Below are 18,477 nucleotides of genomic sequence, written 5' to 3' on the forward strand. Positions count from 1 at the left end.
GAGTAAATTTGGAAGTCCCGTTTGTCCTCCTCTGTGATGACATGAGGGGATAACAATGTTGTGCTTGGTGGTGACTTAATGACCGGCTGTCCCTGGATAGAGGTGAAGGAACTTGCTTCCAGGTGGTCAGTGAGGAGGACGGGAGCCACACACAGGACCTCTTCCGGAAGGCGACCTCATTATGAGCCGGCTCTGGGTGGGAGTCTAAGGGAGCTGACCCATCTGTTCTGAAATGTGGGGTGAAGGGAGGAAGGGAGGTGGGACTGATAGAGGGAGACCTCAGAACATATAGGCTTTGTACTCGGCTGCTTGCCGTTACTTACGATAGCATTCGATTCTCACACGAGGCAGGTGTTTTAACCTCATTTTTTTTCAGGTGAGGGAGAAGAAGCTTAGAAAGATGAATGCATTCACCCCCAAATCTCAGAGTAAAGAAACACCTCCCCTGACAGACAGGACCCCCTAGACGTTCGATTCTGTAGCACACGCCTGTTCGCTGGACCGTGCTGCGGTCGCAAGGACACCACATCTGATTTCATGGGGCTTTTAAATGCAGGTTGGACAGGCAACAGACACAGTTGAGGGACATCCCATTCCTAGGGGGAAGAGTGGAACGGAGGCGATGATCCCGGCCGCGGCTGCCGAGCAGGGTGGTGGTCGTCACCCCCTGTCACCAGGTGGGGGAAGGAAGGGTGAGAAGGAGGGGAGAGAAAACGCTGGGCAACATGGACTTGGGCTTCTCCGTCTTACCTGAGAATGCTCGGGAGAAGCATGCCTGAGAGGCAGAGTAGGTATCATAAAACTGCGCAGAACCATTTTTTTTTTTTTTTTTAAAGGTGGAAGCACCAACTCTTTTTTTTTTTTTTTAATTTTATTTATTCATTTTTAGAGAGGAGAGAGACAGAGGAGAGAGAGACAGAGAGAGAGAAGGGAGGAGGAGCTGGAAGCATCAACTCCCATATGTGCCTTGACCAGGCAGGCCCAGGGTTTCGAACCGTCAACCTCAGCATTTCCAGGTCGACGCTTTATCCACTGCGCCACCACAGGTCAGGCCAAGCAGAACCATTTTTAACATTTCAAGGGTCCAGGCACGCAGGATTGGGCGACACAGGGTGGTTCACCCTCGAGCAAGGTCCCCATCATAAGATTACAGGAAGAAGTCAGAATGGTTTGAATGGCCAAGGGCTCAAGCCTCTGGACCCTTTGCCTGTCCGACCACTCAAGTGGCATCTGAGCAGATGGTACAGTCCTTGAGGTCTGCCTCCGGCATCCCTGGAAGAGAGTGGGGGCAGGTGAGGGGGTTCCACAGGCCCCAGGTGGGCAATTAAATTTGAGTCACTTTATCCAAGTGCAAGTGCAGACAGCTTTTAATGTCCCTGAAAGTGCGGTGTTATCTGCTGCAACCACGGAGATTCCTGGAGCATCCACACAGACGGAAGTGAAGGTGAGGAGGTGCGGCTGACTGCAGGCTCACGCCTGGGCAGCACCGAAGGTCTCGAGGCAATTTCTTCTCTGCTGGGGCCAAGAATCTCTGTGATTCCTTTAATAAACGGGGGATCGACCTTCCCTCACCCTAATGTGGGGTAATAAGCTGAACAGTATCAGCTCCCAGAACAAAGAGAAGGAGACACGTTATTGGAGACGGTTTTAACATTTGATCCCCGGAGCAGCTGAAATTGAACGCTATGAAAATAGAACGTATTTCAGTAAAATTGACGTTTTAAAATGTCAGTGGTTCATGGGAGCCTGGATTCGCTCTTATCGATGATTCCATTTTAGGAAGAATGGAGGATAAAATTAAATTGTCGTGATGGATGTACTTCTTAGTCACCCGAACAGAACATGACCTATGTGTTTAGTAAAATCTGACCCAGCCTGATTAGATAGATCATTACCGTCTAGTCCTAATTAATGAGTCGTCGCAGAAGGAAATCAGAAGCAAATGGTACAGCCACCAGGATGTAGGAATCGAAGAGTCTGACTTCAAACCTCAGAGGCCACTTGAAAAGAAGACGGGGCCTTGGACTTCCGTGCGTGCCGCCCTGCCTTTGTGACATGTATCCAAGCTGCTGGGTCTCGTCATGGCCGAGAGGGGGGGCTTGACCTGAGCACTGGTATGCGTTCTTCGTCACAAACGAGAGTGGGCGGATGCATGTTTTCTGTGAGAACTTAGTGTAGGCTGATGGCTGTGAGATGCTTTTGCAATTCTGAGCTTCCTCTATTACTGGTTGTGGTTGGCAGAAGGTTAGCGTTTGCATTGGAGGTAAGAGGCATTCACAGTAAAGACACACAGGAGAAATTATGAGAAAAAGAGACAAAGACAAGACTGTGGTGGGGGCATCAGCTCCCACAGGACACAGGCGAAGATTCTGCCTGATCGGGTCTTGGCTCTGGGGAGGTCACTCTGGGCACCGCCAGCCTCTGGTCAGTGGAGCGGAGGACAGGTTCTGCAGTGGGTCTGGGAGAACACTGGCTTAGTGGAGCGACTCTCTGTCGACCTGAGAAAGCCCTGAGCATATTCAAACACTAGCTCTAAAGAACTGGGAGAAAGGAAAAACATTTTTATTAAAAATATTTTTAATAATTGCTCTTAAAAGAAAAACTCACCCTGGCCAGTTGGCTCAGCAGTAGAGCATTGGCCCAGCGTGTGGAAGTTCCAGGTTCGATTCCCAGCCAGGGCACACAGAAGAAGTGTCCATCTGCTTCTCCACCCTTCCCCCTCTCGCTTCTCTCTGTCTCTTCCCCTCCACAGCCAAGGCTCCATTGGAGCAAAGTGGACCCTGGGCACTGAGGACGGCTCCATGGCCTCCACCTCAGGTGCTAGAATGGCTCTGGTTGCAACGGAACAACGCCCCAGATGGGCAGAGCATCACCCCCTGGTGGGCATGCCGGGTCAATCCCGGTCAGGCACATGCAGAGTCTGTCTCTCTGCCTCCCCACTTCTAACTTAGGAAAAATACAAAAAAATAAAAATAAAATAAAAAGAAAAAAACCTCAAGTTTTAGAAACAGGTCTATATTTTATCATACTTACATTTCTTTTCTTTTTTTTTAATCTTCCTGCAGAGGAGATAAATTATATGCTGACCTCATTAGCATAAGAGTCTATTTACTGTAGCTTATTATGGTAGAGACAGGAATTTGAAGTTTGAGGTGGAGGCTCTGTGTTCTTCCTTAACCACATGTGGCCGGACATTGTAGCTGCGGGACAAGACCACTCTGACACAATGTTAGGAGCATTGAATTAACAATATTGATTTTATAATTTTATTTTTAATATTCCCAGGGGTTTTGATTTCCTGTGAAATTATTGTCTTAAAAAATTAGAAGAAGTAGGTTGTAATTAAAAACTAAAAAATTCTCCTATTCTCTGGGGAGAAGAAATGATATATACTCTAGATCAGTGGCCCTCAACCTTTTTTGGGCCACGGACTGGTTTAATGTCAGAAAATATTTTCATGGATCGGCCTTTAGGGTGGGACAGATAAATGCACAAAATAAAATTATGCGACCGGCATAAAAACTGTGGTATTTTTAAATATAATTGTCAAACTTATGAGATAAGCATCAAGAGTGAGTCCTAGATGGATGTAACAGAGGGAATCTGGTCATTTTTAAAAAATAAAACATCGTTCAGACTTAAATATAAATGAAACGGAAATAATGTAAGTTATTTATTCTTTCTCTGTGGACCGGTACCAAATGGCCCATGGACTGGTACCGGTCCATGGCCCAGGGATTGTGGACCACTGGTCTAGATATTGAGTCCAGTAGGAATACTATGTGAATGATTATAAACCTTTATTTATACTTTAAGGGACAAAGAATAAATTTGCTCTAGTAAGATCTTGAAATATAACCCAAATTATCGGTTGGGCAATAAAATTCAGATTCTTTTTTGGCACTTTACGTTTTCAAGTTTTTGACGTGGATTGAATGTAGTCCATCATTTTATAATTGTAGTTAATTTAATTCTTGATTAAATGGACACTCAACGTGTGGTTTTTAAGAAACGAGCAGCAATATCTTCTGACCTCACAGAGGTGAGCATGGCGGAGCTGGACGCATTCGACACCTTTAGAGCCTCTCGGGATGCCGTTTGCTGTCCGCACAATCAATCAGGTTTACTGGTGACTATGTTCCTGGCTGACGAATGCCTGGCCATCGCCTGGCTTTTATGTTAAACTTTTGTCTCCTGCTTCATTTCAAACGGTGTATGTGCGTACGTATTTATTTTGTTGGGAAAAATTATTATTTTAAAATACTTTGAGACCAACAGATTAAAATATTTGAGTACATATGTAGATTACCTTCAACTGGGCTTGGTGTTATAAGTAAGTGAAGTTCTTTCGGTGATGACAGATGTATCAAAACCGTAAACCCTCTTGTACATCGGGACCCAGAAACCTACTCTTTCCCTGGAACCTCTGGGGAGGGTGCACGGACCGAGGCTATAAGTGCGTGTGGACGAGCACTTGTGACCTACGACAGGAGATCACTGTCCAGATGCTACGTGAGGTTAGGCTGGAGAGACGTGGACAGAACGCACGGGTTTTTATCCGCTCATCTCAGTCACGTCACGGGCAGTGCGTTTGAGCATAGTGGTGGGGTTTCCTGTTGCTTAGTAATAAGACATCACACGGAGGGTGGGTTGTAAATTCTCGTGAGTTCGGCACTCCCGCTGATCTTATCTGAGCGCTAAGCGCTGAGTCTAACAGCTGCGGCGTGTGCGAGACTCAGACCAGCAGGTCTAGACGGGTGGGCACCACACGGGCATAGCCGGTTGGCGTTTGCCCAGCCTCCCGCGAAGGCCCCTCTGAGAAGGTTGCTGCTTCAGGTACTAGACTGTCCCGTCACCGATCAACAGGTGTGCCACGCCCCAGTCACTCAGTGTGCTTTTCGATGACCTCTATCAACTGTCTTCCCGGTTACAGATGGAAACTTCCAAGAATGTCAGCAAACTGAAAACTGATCCAGGCTTCCCTAAGGAATTGTGAAGGCCATATGGTAATGGAGCCTGGCCCCCTGCTGCTCCCCCATCCTACAGAGGAACTTGGGGGGAGCCTGCTTCATTCAGTAGTTGTGTTTTCTTTCTTCCTTTTTTTTTAGATTTTACATATTGATTTTACAGAAAGAGAAAGAGCGGTGGGGGAGGAGCAGGAAGCATTAGCTCATAGTAGTTGCTTCTCGTACATGCCTTGACCAGGCAAGCCCGGGGTTTTGAACCAGCGACCTCAGCATTCCAGGCCGGTGCCTTATCCACTGCGCCACCACAGATCAGGCCGTTGTGTGTTTTCTGAGTGTTTACTACACACATAGTTTCCTCCAGGAACATTCCGAGCGCACAGTGGCTGAGTTTTTTTGTTCATGTTGTGTTTCACAGTCCGGTAAATGTGAGGGAGCCTGGTGTCTACGGCCCACGGACAGCTCTGCACTCCCTGCCCTCTGCCCTCCGTCCCTCCAGTGTCCGTGCTGACCTTCATTGAGTGCCCCCTTCGTGCGACAAGTGGGGGGTGCAGTGGTCTTCAGACAGCTTCTCGAGTGGTGAGCTCTGTTGTCACAGAGCCCCCTGTGGACCCTGACCTCCGAGGCGGAGTCTGCAGGGGCTGGCAGAGGACTAAGACGGAACTGGTTGGCTGATGCTCGTGAGCACGGCCGTAGCGCCGCGATTCATTTCGATTAGTTTGTGCGCAGAATAAATAGTAAAACTCACCCATACTGACCTCGGTTAGGAAAGTTATCCTGCACCGGGACATCGGGAGCCTGGTGTAGATCTATAAATTATGTAGCAGCTTTCTGATCGATCATTTATGTAACACATCCAACTGGTGAAAATCATTGCATGTTTAACTTCTAGCCAAAAAAGAAAAAAAAAAAAATTACAGCAAGTGTGCCAAGCCCAGGGAAGCACGTGTCGCTCAGAATGTCCCGGGTTTGTTTCCACAGGTCAGTGATTCCCAGAGTCGGGGGGACATGTCCTTGGTGTGATGTGATTGGACGTAGAGGCCTCTGCACACAATAGGGGTCATGACATGTTAGTTTAATCAGATGAACACATCTCCCCACAATCATTGGTCTTGAATTACAGCTCCTACAGAGGAGGAGGGTTATATTCTAACAGATTTCTAAATTCAGCCAAAGTAACGCGCATCTTACACGTTAGCAATGATGTGCTGTGTGCATTCAGGCGGGGTAACTACATGTCTCGCATACGTTGTTAGTTCAGACTAAGAGACATTCTCCCTCCCGTCTTCCACCTGTGACAGGTGTTCTCCAACAACCCTACAACTCAGAGAAGGGAAAGAGAGAAATGAATCCGTGATTTTGAGTGACACTTTTTTTTCTAGTTTGCCACTTTATAGATGTCTGGTAAAAAAATTTTTTTCCAGTAAATTTTTTTTTTTTTTTTTTTGAGACAGAGAGAGAGGGACAGATAGGGACAGACAGACAGTAAGGAAGAGAGATGAGAAGCATCAATTCTTTGTTGTGGCACCTTGGTTGTTCATTGATTGCTTTCTCATATGTGCCTTGATGGGGGCTACAGCAGAACAAGTGACCCCTGGCTCAAGCCAGTAACTTAAGCTCAAGCCAGTGACCATGGGGTCATGTCTATGATCCCACACTCAAGCCAGCGACTCTGCGCTCAAGCCAGAGACATTGGGGTTTTGAACCTGGGGCTTCTGTGTCCCAGTCCGATGCTCTATCCACTGCGCCACCGCCTGGTCAAGCCTCTCCAGTCTTTTTAAGAGGCTGTACTACTTGCCTTTCACACAGATGACTTGGAGCAGTTGAGGGGGTATCCCCGACAGGCCTGTGCTGGTGCCTTGTAGCCACTTGTCCCCACAGTCCTGCTAAGACCAGCCTGCCCCATGTCCCCGGAGGTAAGAACCAGTGTCCAGCTGCGGCCGCCGGAGTGTGGCAGGGCAGGGTGCAGGGGCAGGGCTCCCACAACAACACAGTTGTCACGTGTCCCCATGGCCCCTTCATCTCTCTGTCCCCCCACCCGGACACCCCAGAACATGAGTGCTGAACAGGGCTGCTCAGAACCAGGACTCGGACCCGGACCCGGGACCCGGGACCTGGGATCAGGATGCGAGTACCTCTCTTTTTTTCTTGATAACACACTAAAATAGATGGTCGGTTTCAGCTGCATTCGGATGTTAACAAGCCTTGTTTCACAGAGGCAAAAACCCCCAGACCTGGAAGGGACCAGGCAGTGGTCTCATCTCACCCCACATTTTATGGAAGGGAAGTGAAGCCTGGGCTCTACAAGGTCGCAGAGGTCCATGCGGGTGAGTGGGCAGTAGACCCAGACCGGGGCTGAGGAACTTCCAGCCAGGAGGCTTTCATTTCGCGTCAGGAAAAGGGCTGAAACCGAGTTAGTTATTTCTTCTTGGAGGTGCTCACTTTCTGATGATTCTGGCTGTTTCTTAACCGCGGGTGACATTTAACACGGCAGTGGCCGGTTTTCAGATCTGCTGTCCTGGAGACTTGAGCGTCTACTTTGGGGAGATACAGCCGGGAAGCTGGCCTTCACCCTCAGTCCTTCCTGGCTTTTGACTTCTGTTTAGACAAGGTCTCTAAAATCAATCAATATGTTAAAAAAAAAGTGGGGAGGATAATTAAAGGTGAGGGGTGGGGGGTGGAGGAAGATATTGCAAATATGTCACGTCAGGGGGCTTTCAATTTCCCTTTCTGAGTCAGGCACCGAGTCTAAGGATCCTGCTCTGCAAGTGGTCAAACATGCAAATATTTGCTTTCTGAGTAATTTGCCATAATGACTTTGAAGCATTTCTGAGCACAGTGGTGACATTGTTCTGCCGTGGCAGAAAGCAGCCCTTGTCCGATGTCCACAGAGGTCCCTGCGGTCACAGGCACATTGTACGGCAGGGGTGTGGCACAGTCCTCCTCGCCCTGCCTTCTGGTGGACGGAATGTCGGGGGACCAGTGGTCACCTCACTGAGGGGGGTCCTGACAGGCCTGGCTGGCGGCCACCCTTAGTTAACCAGTAAGAGATGGACCTGGCCGTGTTTTGACTGCTGTGGACCCCATCCCCGGGGTCTGGTGAGGCCAGAAGCATCGGGCTGTGAAGCTGTTCACTGGAGGTTGCCTCACGTCCATGTTGCATCCGAGTTAATGATTGAAATCTGCCCATCAGAAAGTGGAACATTCCAGCAGTCCCAGGAGCCCCTGCATGTGCACCTGTGTTTTCTTTGCCCATCCTTGTTCAGGCGTTAAACTGTGACCGGGGGCATAGGTGCCCCCTGGGGCCGCGGTGGTGACAGCGACATGCACTCTTACTCAGGAAGAGAGAGCTTCTCTCTGGGAAGGAGCCCGGGTCCTCTGGATGGAGAGGAGAAGGGAGGGGAGGAAGTCTGACTCGAGTCACTTAGCACATGTGTCCTGAGACTTGTCACTGTCCTTTCTGAGTCCTACTCTGTCTCCTTCACAAAAAATTTGTTTTTCTTTCTTTAACAAAGCACTACACATTCTTTTCTAGGAGGTTTCACTCAAAACGTTAATTTTTTTTTCCAAAGGCTAGAAAGGATGGTAATTGCTGAATTGGAAATAAAACTGAGAGGGGACTCACTCAGAGAGGTTGATGATAATTTTTGAATCTATTCCAGTTCGTGTTTAAGACGGAGACGCTCCGGTCAGGGTGGTCCAGTTCAATGTGGACGTTGTGGATCTGTGCTCCTCCTGTCTGTGGCTGCTCTGCTTTTGTTCACGCAGCACAGACTTCATACTGTAGTCTGTGTTTTATATCTGAGGAAGTCTGTGGGGCAGACAGGTGCGTTGGGGACCATGAGCTGGTCGTCGCCCCAGCCTTATTCCCAGAGGGGCATGGAATTTTGGGCTAGCATGGCGCAGCTTAAGGCTTTCCTAGGAAAGAGGACTCAAGGATGAGCTTGGAAGAGACGGTAAACGTGGATGGACAGAGGAAAATGGGAGCCCGGCGGGGAAGCGGGGGCGCATTCCTGAGACGGACAAGACCACAAGCAGTCCCACTGTGGCCACAGGCACCCTGTCTACCCAGCGCCGAAGGCCACTGTTCAATATCCCTCCTCTGTGCGTAAGGACAGAGGGTCGGATCCCAGCTCCAGAAAAGGGGCGGGGGAGGCTGGAGAGGATTCTCAGGATTTGCTTTTGGCTTTTAAGCAACGTGATCCTATAGGTGAGACTGTTGACTCTTTAGTTCTCATGTGTTAAAAATAGTTAACTGATCCCAGAAATAGGGGGGAAAGTGCTCTTCTTTCAACAACACGCAAAATCTGGGAGCAGCTTCTGAATAAAATGTATCATGTAGTTACACGTAGTGAAGAAGCAGCAAGCGTCCAGCTTGGGAGGCAGAACCTCCCAGACGATGGGAATGTTCGAAAGATGTGCTCTCAGAAGGGTCAGCAAGCACGTCAGTAAATGGCGCCCGGTCAAGCCCAGGGCCCTGGATGAGAAACCCCCGCAGGCCTGACGGGCTAGCATTTAGTTCATGTGAAGATAATTCAGGTGGCCGGGGAGGCATGGCTCCCAGATCTCAGCTGCTGGTCTCATCTTGCTGCTGACACTGACGCTCCGTCTCATCGGTACCCCCTCCCCCCAAGATTGAACATTGAAAATGTTTAGGTTAGGTTTCTCTTTATCGCGGAGGGAGAAACTATGCCCCCTCGTCATTGTTACGGATGTTTAAAGAATGGTTGTAAGAGGTGCCTCCGCCTGTTGCAGAGAGGGAGACGCAGTGTCACTGAGCCCTGCGGGTGCTGCTCCGATGTCCGGTGGGGGCTGGGGGTTGGGTCGGGAGCACACCCCCTGGGCCCCGGGGGCCACCAGCTAGAGTTACGCAGAACAGCAGCCTGATGAAAACCAGCCTGGCGCTCCTAAGAAAACCTACATCCAAAGGCCACTCTCGAATCTGAGCCTGGTGGGCTCTGCACCGCGGGGGCGGGGGGATAGACTACTTTAGGAATGCTGATTTTAATTAAAAAAAAAGTAACGACAGCATTTTTTCATGTAAAAACAAAGTGACAAATTGGAAAGGAGAGGTCTGTCAGGTGTTCTGTGGTTAATTCTAAGTATCCTCCACGATGTGTTTTCCCCAAACCACAGCCTTCAGTTCAGCACCTCCTCAAACACTGAGTATTGAACCTACATCAGGTGGATGGATGATACAGAAGTCTCTCGGTTGGGACCCGCTGCTGAGCAAGCAGCTGAACATGTATTTGGAGAAAAAGATATGTATACACAAAACAAAGGACAAATGTGGGGGGATGGGAGTGACATCAAAATAATCATATGCATCAAGTTTTACAAGAAACCCTAATTGGGGGGTCCAGTTTAATCCGTCCCAGTCCACAGCACAGTCTCGACTCGATCGCTGTTGTCTCAGAAGCGGACTGTTTGCCGTGCTGCTCTCTGGGAAACAGTGTCTTTAAATGCCTGAAGTGTGGTTACCAAGGTAGCATGGACGGTGTCGAAGGCCATTCCTGCTTCTTGTATGTACCACTGGGGAACACATGTCCATCATACCAAAACCGGAAGTGAGTGCCATAGAATCAAGACGTGTGCTCTCCTGGGGCGCCGTTGCGGATCCCGGGAGCTGTGACTAGCTTGTGAAGCTAGTCTGTGCTCTGCCTGTGCGGCGAGGTCGTCTGCCTGCCGCCGGGTGTTTGCCTTGAGTGGACGGAGAGGCGTGGAGGGCAGGACGCAGGCACTCCCTGAGTGGCCCCGGCATGCTCCATGGGGACAGCCTAGCCCGCAGAGCTAAAGTTAGTGTGTCTGGCAGGCCGCTCACATGGTGAAAAACAAAACAACACCCTCCCTCCCCAGCATTGACATGCATAGCTGGCCGGGTAGGTGTAAAAATAGCCGGGCAGCCCCTGGGCTGCGAGTGGTCACTGAATGCGGCCTGCAGTTGCTGGGGCTCTGAGTCCTCCTGACACCAGCCTGCTGGCCAGATGGGTAGACCCGGGGAGGGGCGTGCAGGGGCACTGAGCTGGGGAGCTAGGGGCCGCCTGGAGGCACTGTCCCCCCGGCAGCCCCAGACAGAGCACGGGGGGACAATCAGGCACCCACTGACCTGGAGCCAGGAGCTGAGATGGGTAATGCTGCTCTCTGCCCCTCTTGCCACTCGAGCAAGGACGTGAGGGCACAGGGGCCCCTGCAGGAGGCAGACAGGACCCCCGATTACTACGGCTGTGACAGCGAGGATGCCCCCGAGCTGGGCATGTGGGTAAGTTGAGCCCCGGACACGGAGGGAGGCCGAGGCCCCGGTCCTAGTGGACTGCACAGGTCAGATCCCCAATGCTTCCTGGAAGAAAGTCAGCCGAGGGAGGTGATGTGATCAGACCACCTGACTGCTGCTGAGTCAGCGGGCCGCTCCTCACCCCCGTCACGCTGGGCCGTGCCTCTGGCTGGCCCCTCCTGACTCCTGAGCCGGCTGCAGCCGTGACGTGACGTTTGGGGGACAAGCAGGGATGGCATCTGTCTGATCTGGAATTTTCTCTGAGACTGAGCATACCTTTTCCTGTGGACTGACCCCGCGGCGCAGTCACAGGCAGGGTCTTGGCCAGTTGAGGGGTCACGCTTTGTCCCTGCTTCTCTTTCCAAGCTGTGCTGATTGGCAGTCCAGCCTCAGCCTGTGACAGCCTCTGATACTCGACCAGCTCCAGTGAGAAGGGCCTGACCTGCTGCTCTGACCAGGATGCTCGTCTTGCACGCAGAGGCCTCCCCGCGGAGCCGTCAGATATTTAAGTTGACCATCCAATGTAATGATTCGAAGTCACGGTGTGTGTTCCTCAACGTGGTTACCAAGGCCGCCTGGGGGGGGGCAGTGCAGAAAGCTTTGCACCCCTGAGCGTAATTCTAGGGGGGTGTGCGGACGGAGGCAGTGAGAAAGGGGGACTCGTCTGTAACTGTTAGTGACTCTGCGTGCTCGTTCTGTTGTGATTTATACATGTGTTTCCCAAGAAGTAACTCCCTTGTTTAAAAGGTAGCATCTATGTGTCTATTTTATTAATTTAGAATTTAGCCCATTCTTTAAAATGAAGTTAGTAATTCCTTCAAGATGTTTGACTTACACAAGTGAATTCCATTTTTTCACCTTTTAAAAATCACTAGGAAAAAGGAAATGTATTGGAGAAAAAAGTTGCTTTAAAAACAAAACATAAAAGCATATTTTTTAAAACATAGAACAGAAGTGGTGAGGTGCTGGTGCATTGACAGGTTTTTTAGGTGAAGAAAAGCCCATGTCACCATGACGTGGAGGTTGGAGGGGTTGGTAGGGAAATGCATTCAACCTCTCTGAGTTCAGAAAATGCTCGAAAACTTTTAAAAGAAGACATGATCGACAGCCACATTATGCCCTTATTAAAATCCTTCTGTCCCTATCAACATAGATGTTGGCCCTGAACGAAAGGTTTATTTATTTATTTTTTATTTTTATTTTTATTTTTTTTGTATTTTTCTGAAGCTGGAAATGGGGAGAGACAGTCAGACAGACTCCCACATGCGCCCGACCGGGATCCACCCGGCACGCCCACCAGGGGGCGACACTCTGCCCACCAGGGGGCGATGCTCTGCCCCTCCGGGGCGTCGCTCTGTTGCAACCAGAGCCACTCTAGCGCCTGGGGCAGAGGCCAAGGAGCCATCCCCAGCGCCTGGGCCATCTTTGCTCCAGTGGAGCCTCACTGCGGGAGGGGAAGAGAGAGACAGAGAGGAAGGAGAGGGGGAGGGGTGGAGAAGCAGATGGGCGCTTCTCCTGTGTGCCCTGGCTGGGAATCGAACCTGGGACTTCTGCACGCCAGGCCGACGCTCTACCACTGAGCCAACCGGCCAGGGCGAAAGGTTTATTTAAATATATATATATGTTACAGTCTGACTTATCTGAGTTCAAGTATGTACTTATATAACCTGCTGATCGTTGACTGGACTCTTCCTTGAGTATTTCCCATGGGAGCCCACGGTGACCATGTGAATTGGAGGGTTCAGGAGAGGTAGCCATGTACCTGCTTCTACCTCTGACTTGGCATTCTGCTCAGAATTTCTTCGCTTCAGGGCAAAAGAAAAAAGTTGTTTTTCTTAGCACCAAGGATACAGCAGGGACTTTAGCAAAATGCATGTTCTCCCAGACGTAAGAGCGGTGGCATTTCTCGCTTCTCAGCGGGCACCGCCAGCCTGAAGCTGCTCCCCCCGCCACACGTCTGGATTTTTGTTAATTTAGAATTTGTTTTATTAATTTAGAATTTATACACATTCTCTGTTCAGCCCCTCCCATTGTCGTGCCTGTCACAGTCAATGACACAGTTCTTGAGACCTCAGAACTTATATTTTTATCATATTCTTTTTATTATTTTTTTGAGGGGAAAAACAGAAACAGGTCATTGGCACTTACTTTCTTCTGGAAACAAACTTAGAAATGTTTTTAAGAGTTTATTGCATCGTGAGACCACACATTTCAGATCAATAAAGTTTCTAGTCTTGTTCATAATCAGAAAGGAACTTGTGGAAAAATATAAATGTAACGTACTAGAAGGCTTTATGTAAGTTTTTTTTTTTTTTTTAAGATTTTATTTATTGAGTTTTTTTGAGAGAGAGAGAAAGAAAGAAAGGGGGGAGGAGTGTGAAGTATCAGCTCTCATAGTAGCTGCTTCTTGTATGTGCCTTGAACCTGGCAAGTCTGGGGTTTTGAACTGGTGACCTCAGCATTCCAGGCTGATGCTTTGTCCACTGCACCACCACAGGTCAGGCAGGCTTTACGTGAGATCGTACTTTCTTCCTTTCTGTAAGTGTTGCTTAGAATTTTGAATGTTTTGACCTGTACGTATAGATAAGGCCAGCAAGGAGGACTAAATTAGTCAGGAATTGTGTTGGGAGTTAGCACGCAAGAACCATTCTCCTTCAACACCATGGTAGGGTCTGTATCTGAAATTCCATGTAAATTTTTAAAAATAAGAAACATACAGAAAATCAGACTAGAAGTATTTCCAGATATGTTTCATAGCTAAACACAGATACTGTACAAAATAGATAATGAAACTAAGTATTATTTGGTAGCATGATAATTTTCTAAGCTTTTAAAACAAACAGCTTACTAAACTAATAGCACAAAAGAGAAACGGCTAATAAGCCGCACCATTTTAAAACTCTATAATTGGATGACTAATATATCATTTTTATAAAGTATCTAAAAATTAATCTTTAGATTCCTGAGCAGAGTCCAGCCAGAGAGCGGACATGATGGGCTCCGTGGCCGCCTGGTCCTCGGTGTGGCCGCTCATTGCCTCTGTGTCGGGAGACCACCACGGTGTCTGGGTTGTTCTGTCATTAAATGGTCAGTTGCTAAATTTTTCTGTCACTAAGTATTTTGCAGCTACTATTTTTCTTTTTAGTGAAGATATCAATTAAAATGGTGTTACCATCCCGTTTAATTATCAGAGAGATAAAAACGTGATAACATCCCCTTAGGAGACTGCGCCGTGACTGCGGCTGGATGTTCCTGGGTATACTCAGGGGTCCCCAAACTTTTTACACAGGAGGCCAGTTCCCTGTCCCTCAGACCGTTGGAGGGCCGGACTATAAAAAAAACTATGAACAAATCCCTATGCACACTGCACATATCTTATTTTAAAATAAAAAAACAAAACGGGAACAAATACAATATTTAAAATAAAGAACAAGTAAATTTAAATCAACAAACTGACCAGTATTTCAATGGGAACTATGGGCCTGCTTTAGGCTAATGAGATGGTCAATGTGCGGTTCCATATTTGTCACTGCTAGCTGTAACAAGTGATATGACGCGCTTCTGGAGCTGTGACGCGTGCGTCCTGCGTCACCAGAAGTAGTACTGTACGGGAGCAATGCCGCGCTTTGCATACAGATGCATCCTGTGCTCCTCTCACTGACCACCAATGAAAGAGGTACCCCTTCCGGAAGTGCGGTGGGGCTGGATAAATGGCCTCAGGGGGCCACATGCGGCCCGCGAGCCATAGTTTGGGGACCCCTGCATAGATCCTTCTAATTATCTGGAAAGTAATTTGGAAACCCAGTTCTGCTCTGGTCACGATTTCTGATTTCCGTTTGGCTAGTGCAGCGGGGGGCCCCAGCAGCAGGGCCCCCACATGGAGGAGGGGCGTAGGCCAACCCGGGTGGGTGCCCTCCACTGGGGTGAGTATCCAGCTCGCCCCTCCCCTCACCGAACTTCAGATGCCTGAGCAGCCCACACCGCAGAGACATTCCGGAGTGCCCCAGGCTGGGAAAGTACCCGCCTCTCCATGGGAAGGTGAGGCCCCCCCGAGACCAGGGCGGTTTTCTGAGACGTCCCGAAGGGACTTTGGAACGTGCTGATGTCACAGCTCTCCTGACAGACCCACAAAGGGGAGCCTGTGGGGCAGGAGAGAGGCAAAGAGTAAACCCCAGCTGCTTCCAACTCTTATTCAGAATACGTCTCAGTCGTGTTCTAAGCTTCTCTGTTGCTCACAGGAGGGGTGGCCCATCTCCGACACCTTTCCATTCTCCCTGTTCCCACGACCGGTGTGTACACTGCACACTCGCTGGGAGGAAGACTGCTCTCTGAGGGGTCCTGCAGACCTTGCCCTGGTCCCAGGGTCGCTGTGTGTGGGACCCGCCTCCGCACAGTCGTGTGGGGTCCAGGTGTGACTCAGGGAGACGGCCCCTGGGCCAAGTGTCCCCAGAACAGGTGCTGGGGACGCATGTGTGTCCGGTTCACGTTCTGGCCTCACTTGTAGGTTTGCAGGTCGGTCTAAAAGCACTGTGTTTTTCTTGCACGGGAGTCGTCTATTTTTCCTGTGATTTCTTCGCCAGGTCAGGTTAGTCTGCGTCGTCCCGAGAGCGGAACTGTGAACGTGCTTCTCCATTGCAGACGTGACCTGACCATCTGTTCCTGCTTGTGGAATGCTGGCATTCTTCTCTGCTTAGAGGTGTATTCTCAGAGACTTTTATTCTGTTTCACTTATTTTAAGACCCCCCCCCCCCCAATTATAGTAAAGAATTCTGTCATCTCTGTGGTAGGCCTTTTTTTTATTCTGTGATCTTCTTGTGACTTGGGACCATGCGCAGTGAGTTCTGGTGCTGCCGGGAATGTGGGTCCGTGTGTGCTGCTGCGCTGGGTGAGGGGATGGTGGTTCTGTAGGCGGGCCCGCCATGTAGTGAGGTGAGAGCATCACTCCCGTCGAGGGGCCGGCAGACTGACCACACGAGGGACAGGGAGCCGGCTGCCCCACTGGGGTCTGCGGTGTGGGCTGCCCCAGCAACGGAGGCCAGGTGTCCGGAGTCTGGTGGAGTCGAGTGTGGGTGGCACGAGGCCTGAGCCACGGCTCGGCTACCATGGCAGAAGTCCAGATTTCCTTCTGAACGTGGGGGTTCTTAGTAAGGATCTGAATTTCATCCTGAGAGAGGGAGAGACTGGGAGGTTCCATCAGGGAACTGGCCGGACCTCGCTAAGACGTCACAGGCTCTCTGCCTCTCTCTCTCTCCCTCTGTCCCACCCCCCTTGGTGGAGGACGAGGAGCAACCTGAGTGGACACAGAGCCCCTGGAGGGGAACACTGGTGGAGGACCCGATCAGGGCGTTCACAGTTTTCTACGTCTACTTCTATGGTATAAATGCAGGGCAGGCAAAAGGAGGCTTACAGTGGTGTGTGTGGAAAACAATACAATAATTAATAAGTAACAACATAGGAGGAGACTCTCAGGTCTTCCCAACTACGAGCCTGCTTTGCCCACCCCTTTCTTTAGGGCTCCTGACACATTGTTACTTTGCTTAATAGTCTGCGCTTACCTAGATTTTCAGTCGATTCGGGGAGGGGACGTTTTAGGGGCATATTTTCACGACTTCATTTTTACTGTAAGATTGACCGGTGGGATCAGTGTTTACGTGGCAGGTGTGGTGACGGACGTGAACAGCTGAGAGGTGCCCCCGGCCTGGACTCCGCCCAGGTGACACCCACTCGGGAAGCGGTCAGAATGAGCTTGGCAAGACGGCTTGCTGCTTCCAAAGCCGAGGGACCAAGGTTGTCTTTGAAGGTTTTTGGGCTGTGGCTCTTGAAACATTTTTCTTGGCCTGGGAATAGGGACAGCTGAGAGGGAGATGTTAGAGACGTTGCTCTAGACCAGTGGTAGTCAACCTGGTCCCTACTGCCCACTACTGGGCGTTCCAGCTTTCCTGGTGGGCGGTAGCAGAGCAACCAAAGTATTTATATAAATAAAAAGAGAGATTTAACTGTAATAAGTTGTTTTATAAATATGTATCCTGTCAAACTTAGTGAAAATCCAACATAAAGTACTTGGTAAGTAATTATTATTATATGCTTTAACTTGTAACTCTGCTTTATAAATTTTATCAAGTAAAGTTACTTCCTACTTTATAAATCACCATTACTGTGGAATCAGTGGGCGGTTAGAAAATGTTACTACTAACAGACACACAGAAGTGGGCGGTAGGTATAAAAAGGTTGACTACCGCTGCTCTAGACCCACTCCCTGGTTGGAATACCTAATACTGTTTGGAAATAGTATAACCATGTTCTTACTCATCACAGCTCTTGGGTTTGGCAGTGTTAAAGGAAAGACATCTTGGTAATCCGGAGTTGTTAACATGTGGGGGCCAAACGTGGGTGCTGCCTCTGAACAAAGAGGGGAACAGGCCCCCTGGACTCCCACGCACAAGCACTGTGGCAGGCAGGGTGTGGCTTCCAGGACTGGCAGCCGCACACACACCTGCCTCTCAGCAGGGAGAAGGTCGCTGGCACTTCGGGGAGCCAGGGACATGGTGATGCCCGTGGCTGTGGTGGTGGCCCCTGGTACCAGCCTCAGCTCTGGCATTTATGACCAGAAATCCACAGGCGAGGGATTGACTCTCACCAAGCCTCCATTTCCTCATTAGGGTGGTTTTGAAGATGCACTGAGAATACAGATGTGTCTGCACGCAGAGGATTAGCCGTAACATTGCAGCAGAGAGTGTGGAGAGGGAACTTAGGGAGGACAGAATGGGACTCATTTGCTCCTCAGGACTCGACGGCCCGTGCGAGGAGCGGATGGCACATGCAGGGCAGACTGTGTCGGGCCGTGTCACGTGTGGAAGGGTCATGTGGAAGGTAGAATGGTGAATCCTACTATGGTGGCTGCCAGACCTTCTCTGTAGGAGAACACTTAGACGTTTTATTCAGGAATCACTAAAACAACACAGATACACCCGGGTCACGTTAAAATGGTGAAGAATTTACTTGTTTGCTCCATGTGCCTTTGGGCTGCTGTTCATCTTGGAACAAAATCAAGGGGAAAAGGTGTAGGAAACACAGTCAAATGAGGCCCTGGCTGGTTGGCTCAGTGGTAGAGTATCAGCCCGGAGTGTAGAAGTCCTGGGTTCGATTCCTGGCCAGGGCACACAGGAGAAGCGCCCATCTGCTTCTCCACCCCTCCCCCTCTCCTTCTTCTCTTTCTCTCTCTTCCCCTCCCGTAGCCAAGGC

At 49.7% G+C, this 18,477-nt stretch overlaps 1 protein-coding gene across 49 annotated transcripts in view; it reads left to right on the top strand.

Moving 5' to 3' along the window:
* The window catches only part of ANK2 (ankyrin 2), a 380,102-nt gene that overhangs the window by 216,250 nt on the left and 145,375 nt on the right, over positions 1–18,477 (top strand). For 10 of the 49 annotated variants that reach the window (XM_066383804.1, XM_066383808.1, XM_066383809.1 and 7 more), the window contains exon 1: positions 10,880–11,223. The exons of 22 other annotated variants lie outside the window; for them this stretch is intronic. In XM_066383804.1, the coding sequence (XP_066239901.1) occupies positions 11,089–11,223 (135 nt within the window). In that variant the 5' untranslated portion in view covers positions 10,880–11,088. Of the gene's footprint in view, positions 1–10,879; positions 11,224–18,477 lie in introns of those variants that run through there. 17 more of the 49 variants (XM_066383848.1, XM_066383905.1, XM_066383886.1 and 14 more) reach the window with 6 other exon arrangements.

Source organism: Saccopteryx leptura, chromosome 1 (genome assembly GCF_036850995.1).
Source record: "Saccopteryx leptura isolate mSacLep1 chromosome 1, mSacLep1_pri_phased_curated, whole genome shotgun sequence".
NCBI classification, from domain to species: Eukaryota; Metazoa; Chordata; class Mammalia; order Chiroptera; family Emballonuridae; genus Saccopteryx; species Saccopteryx leptura.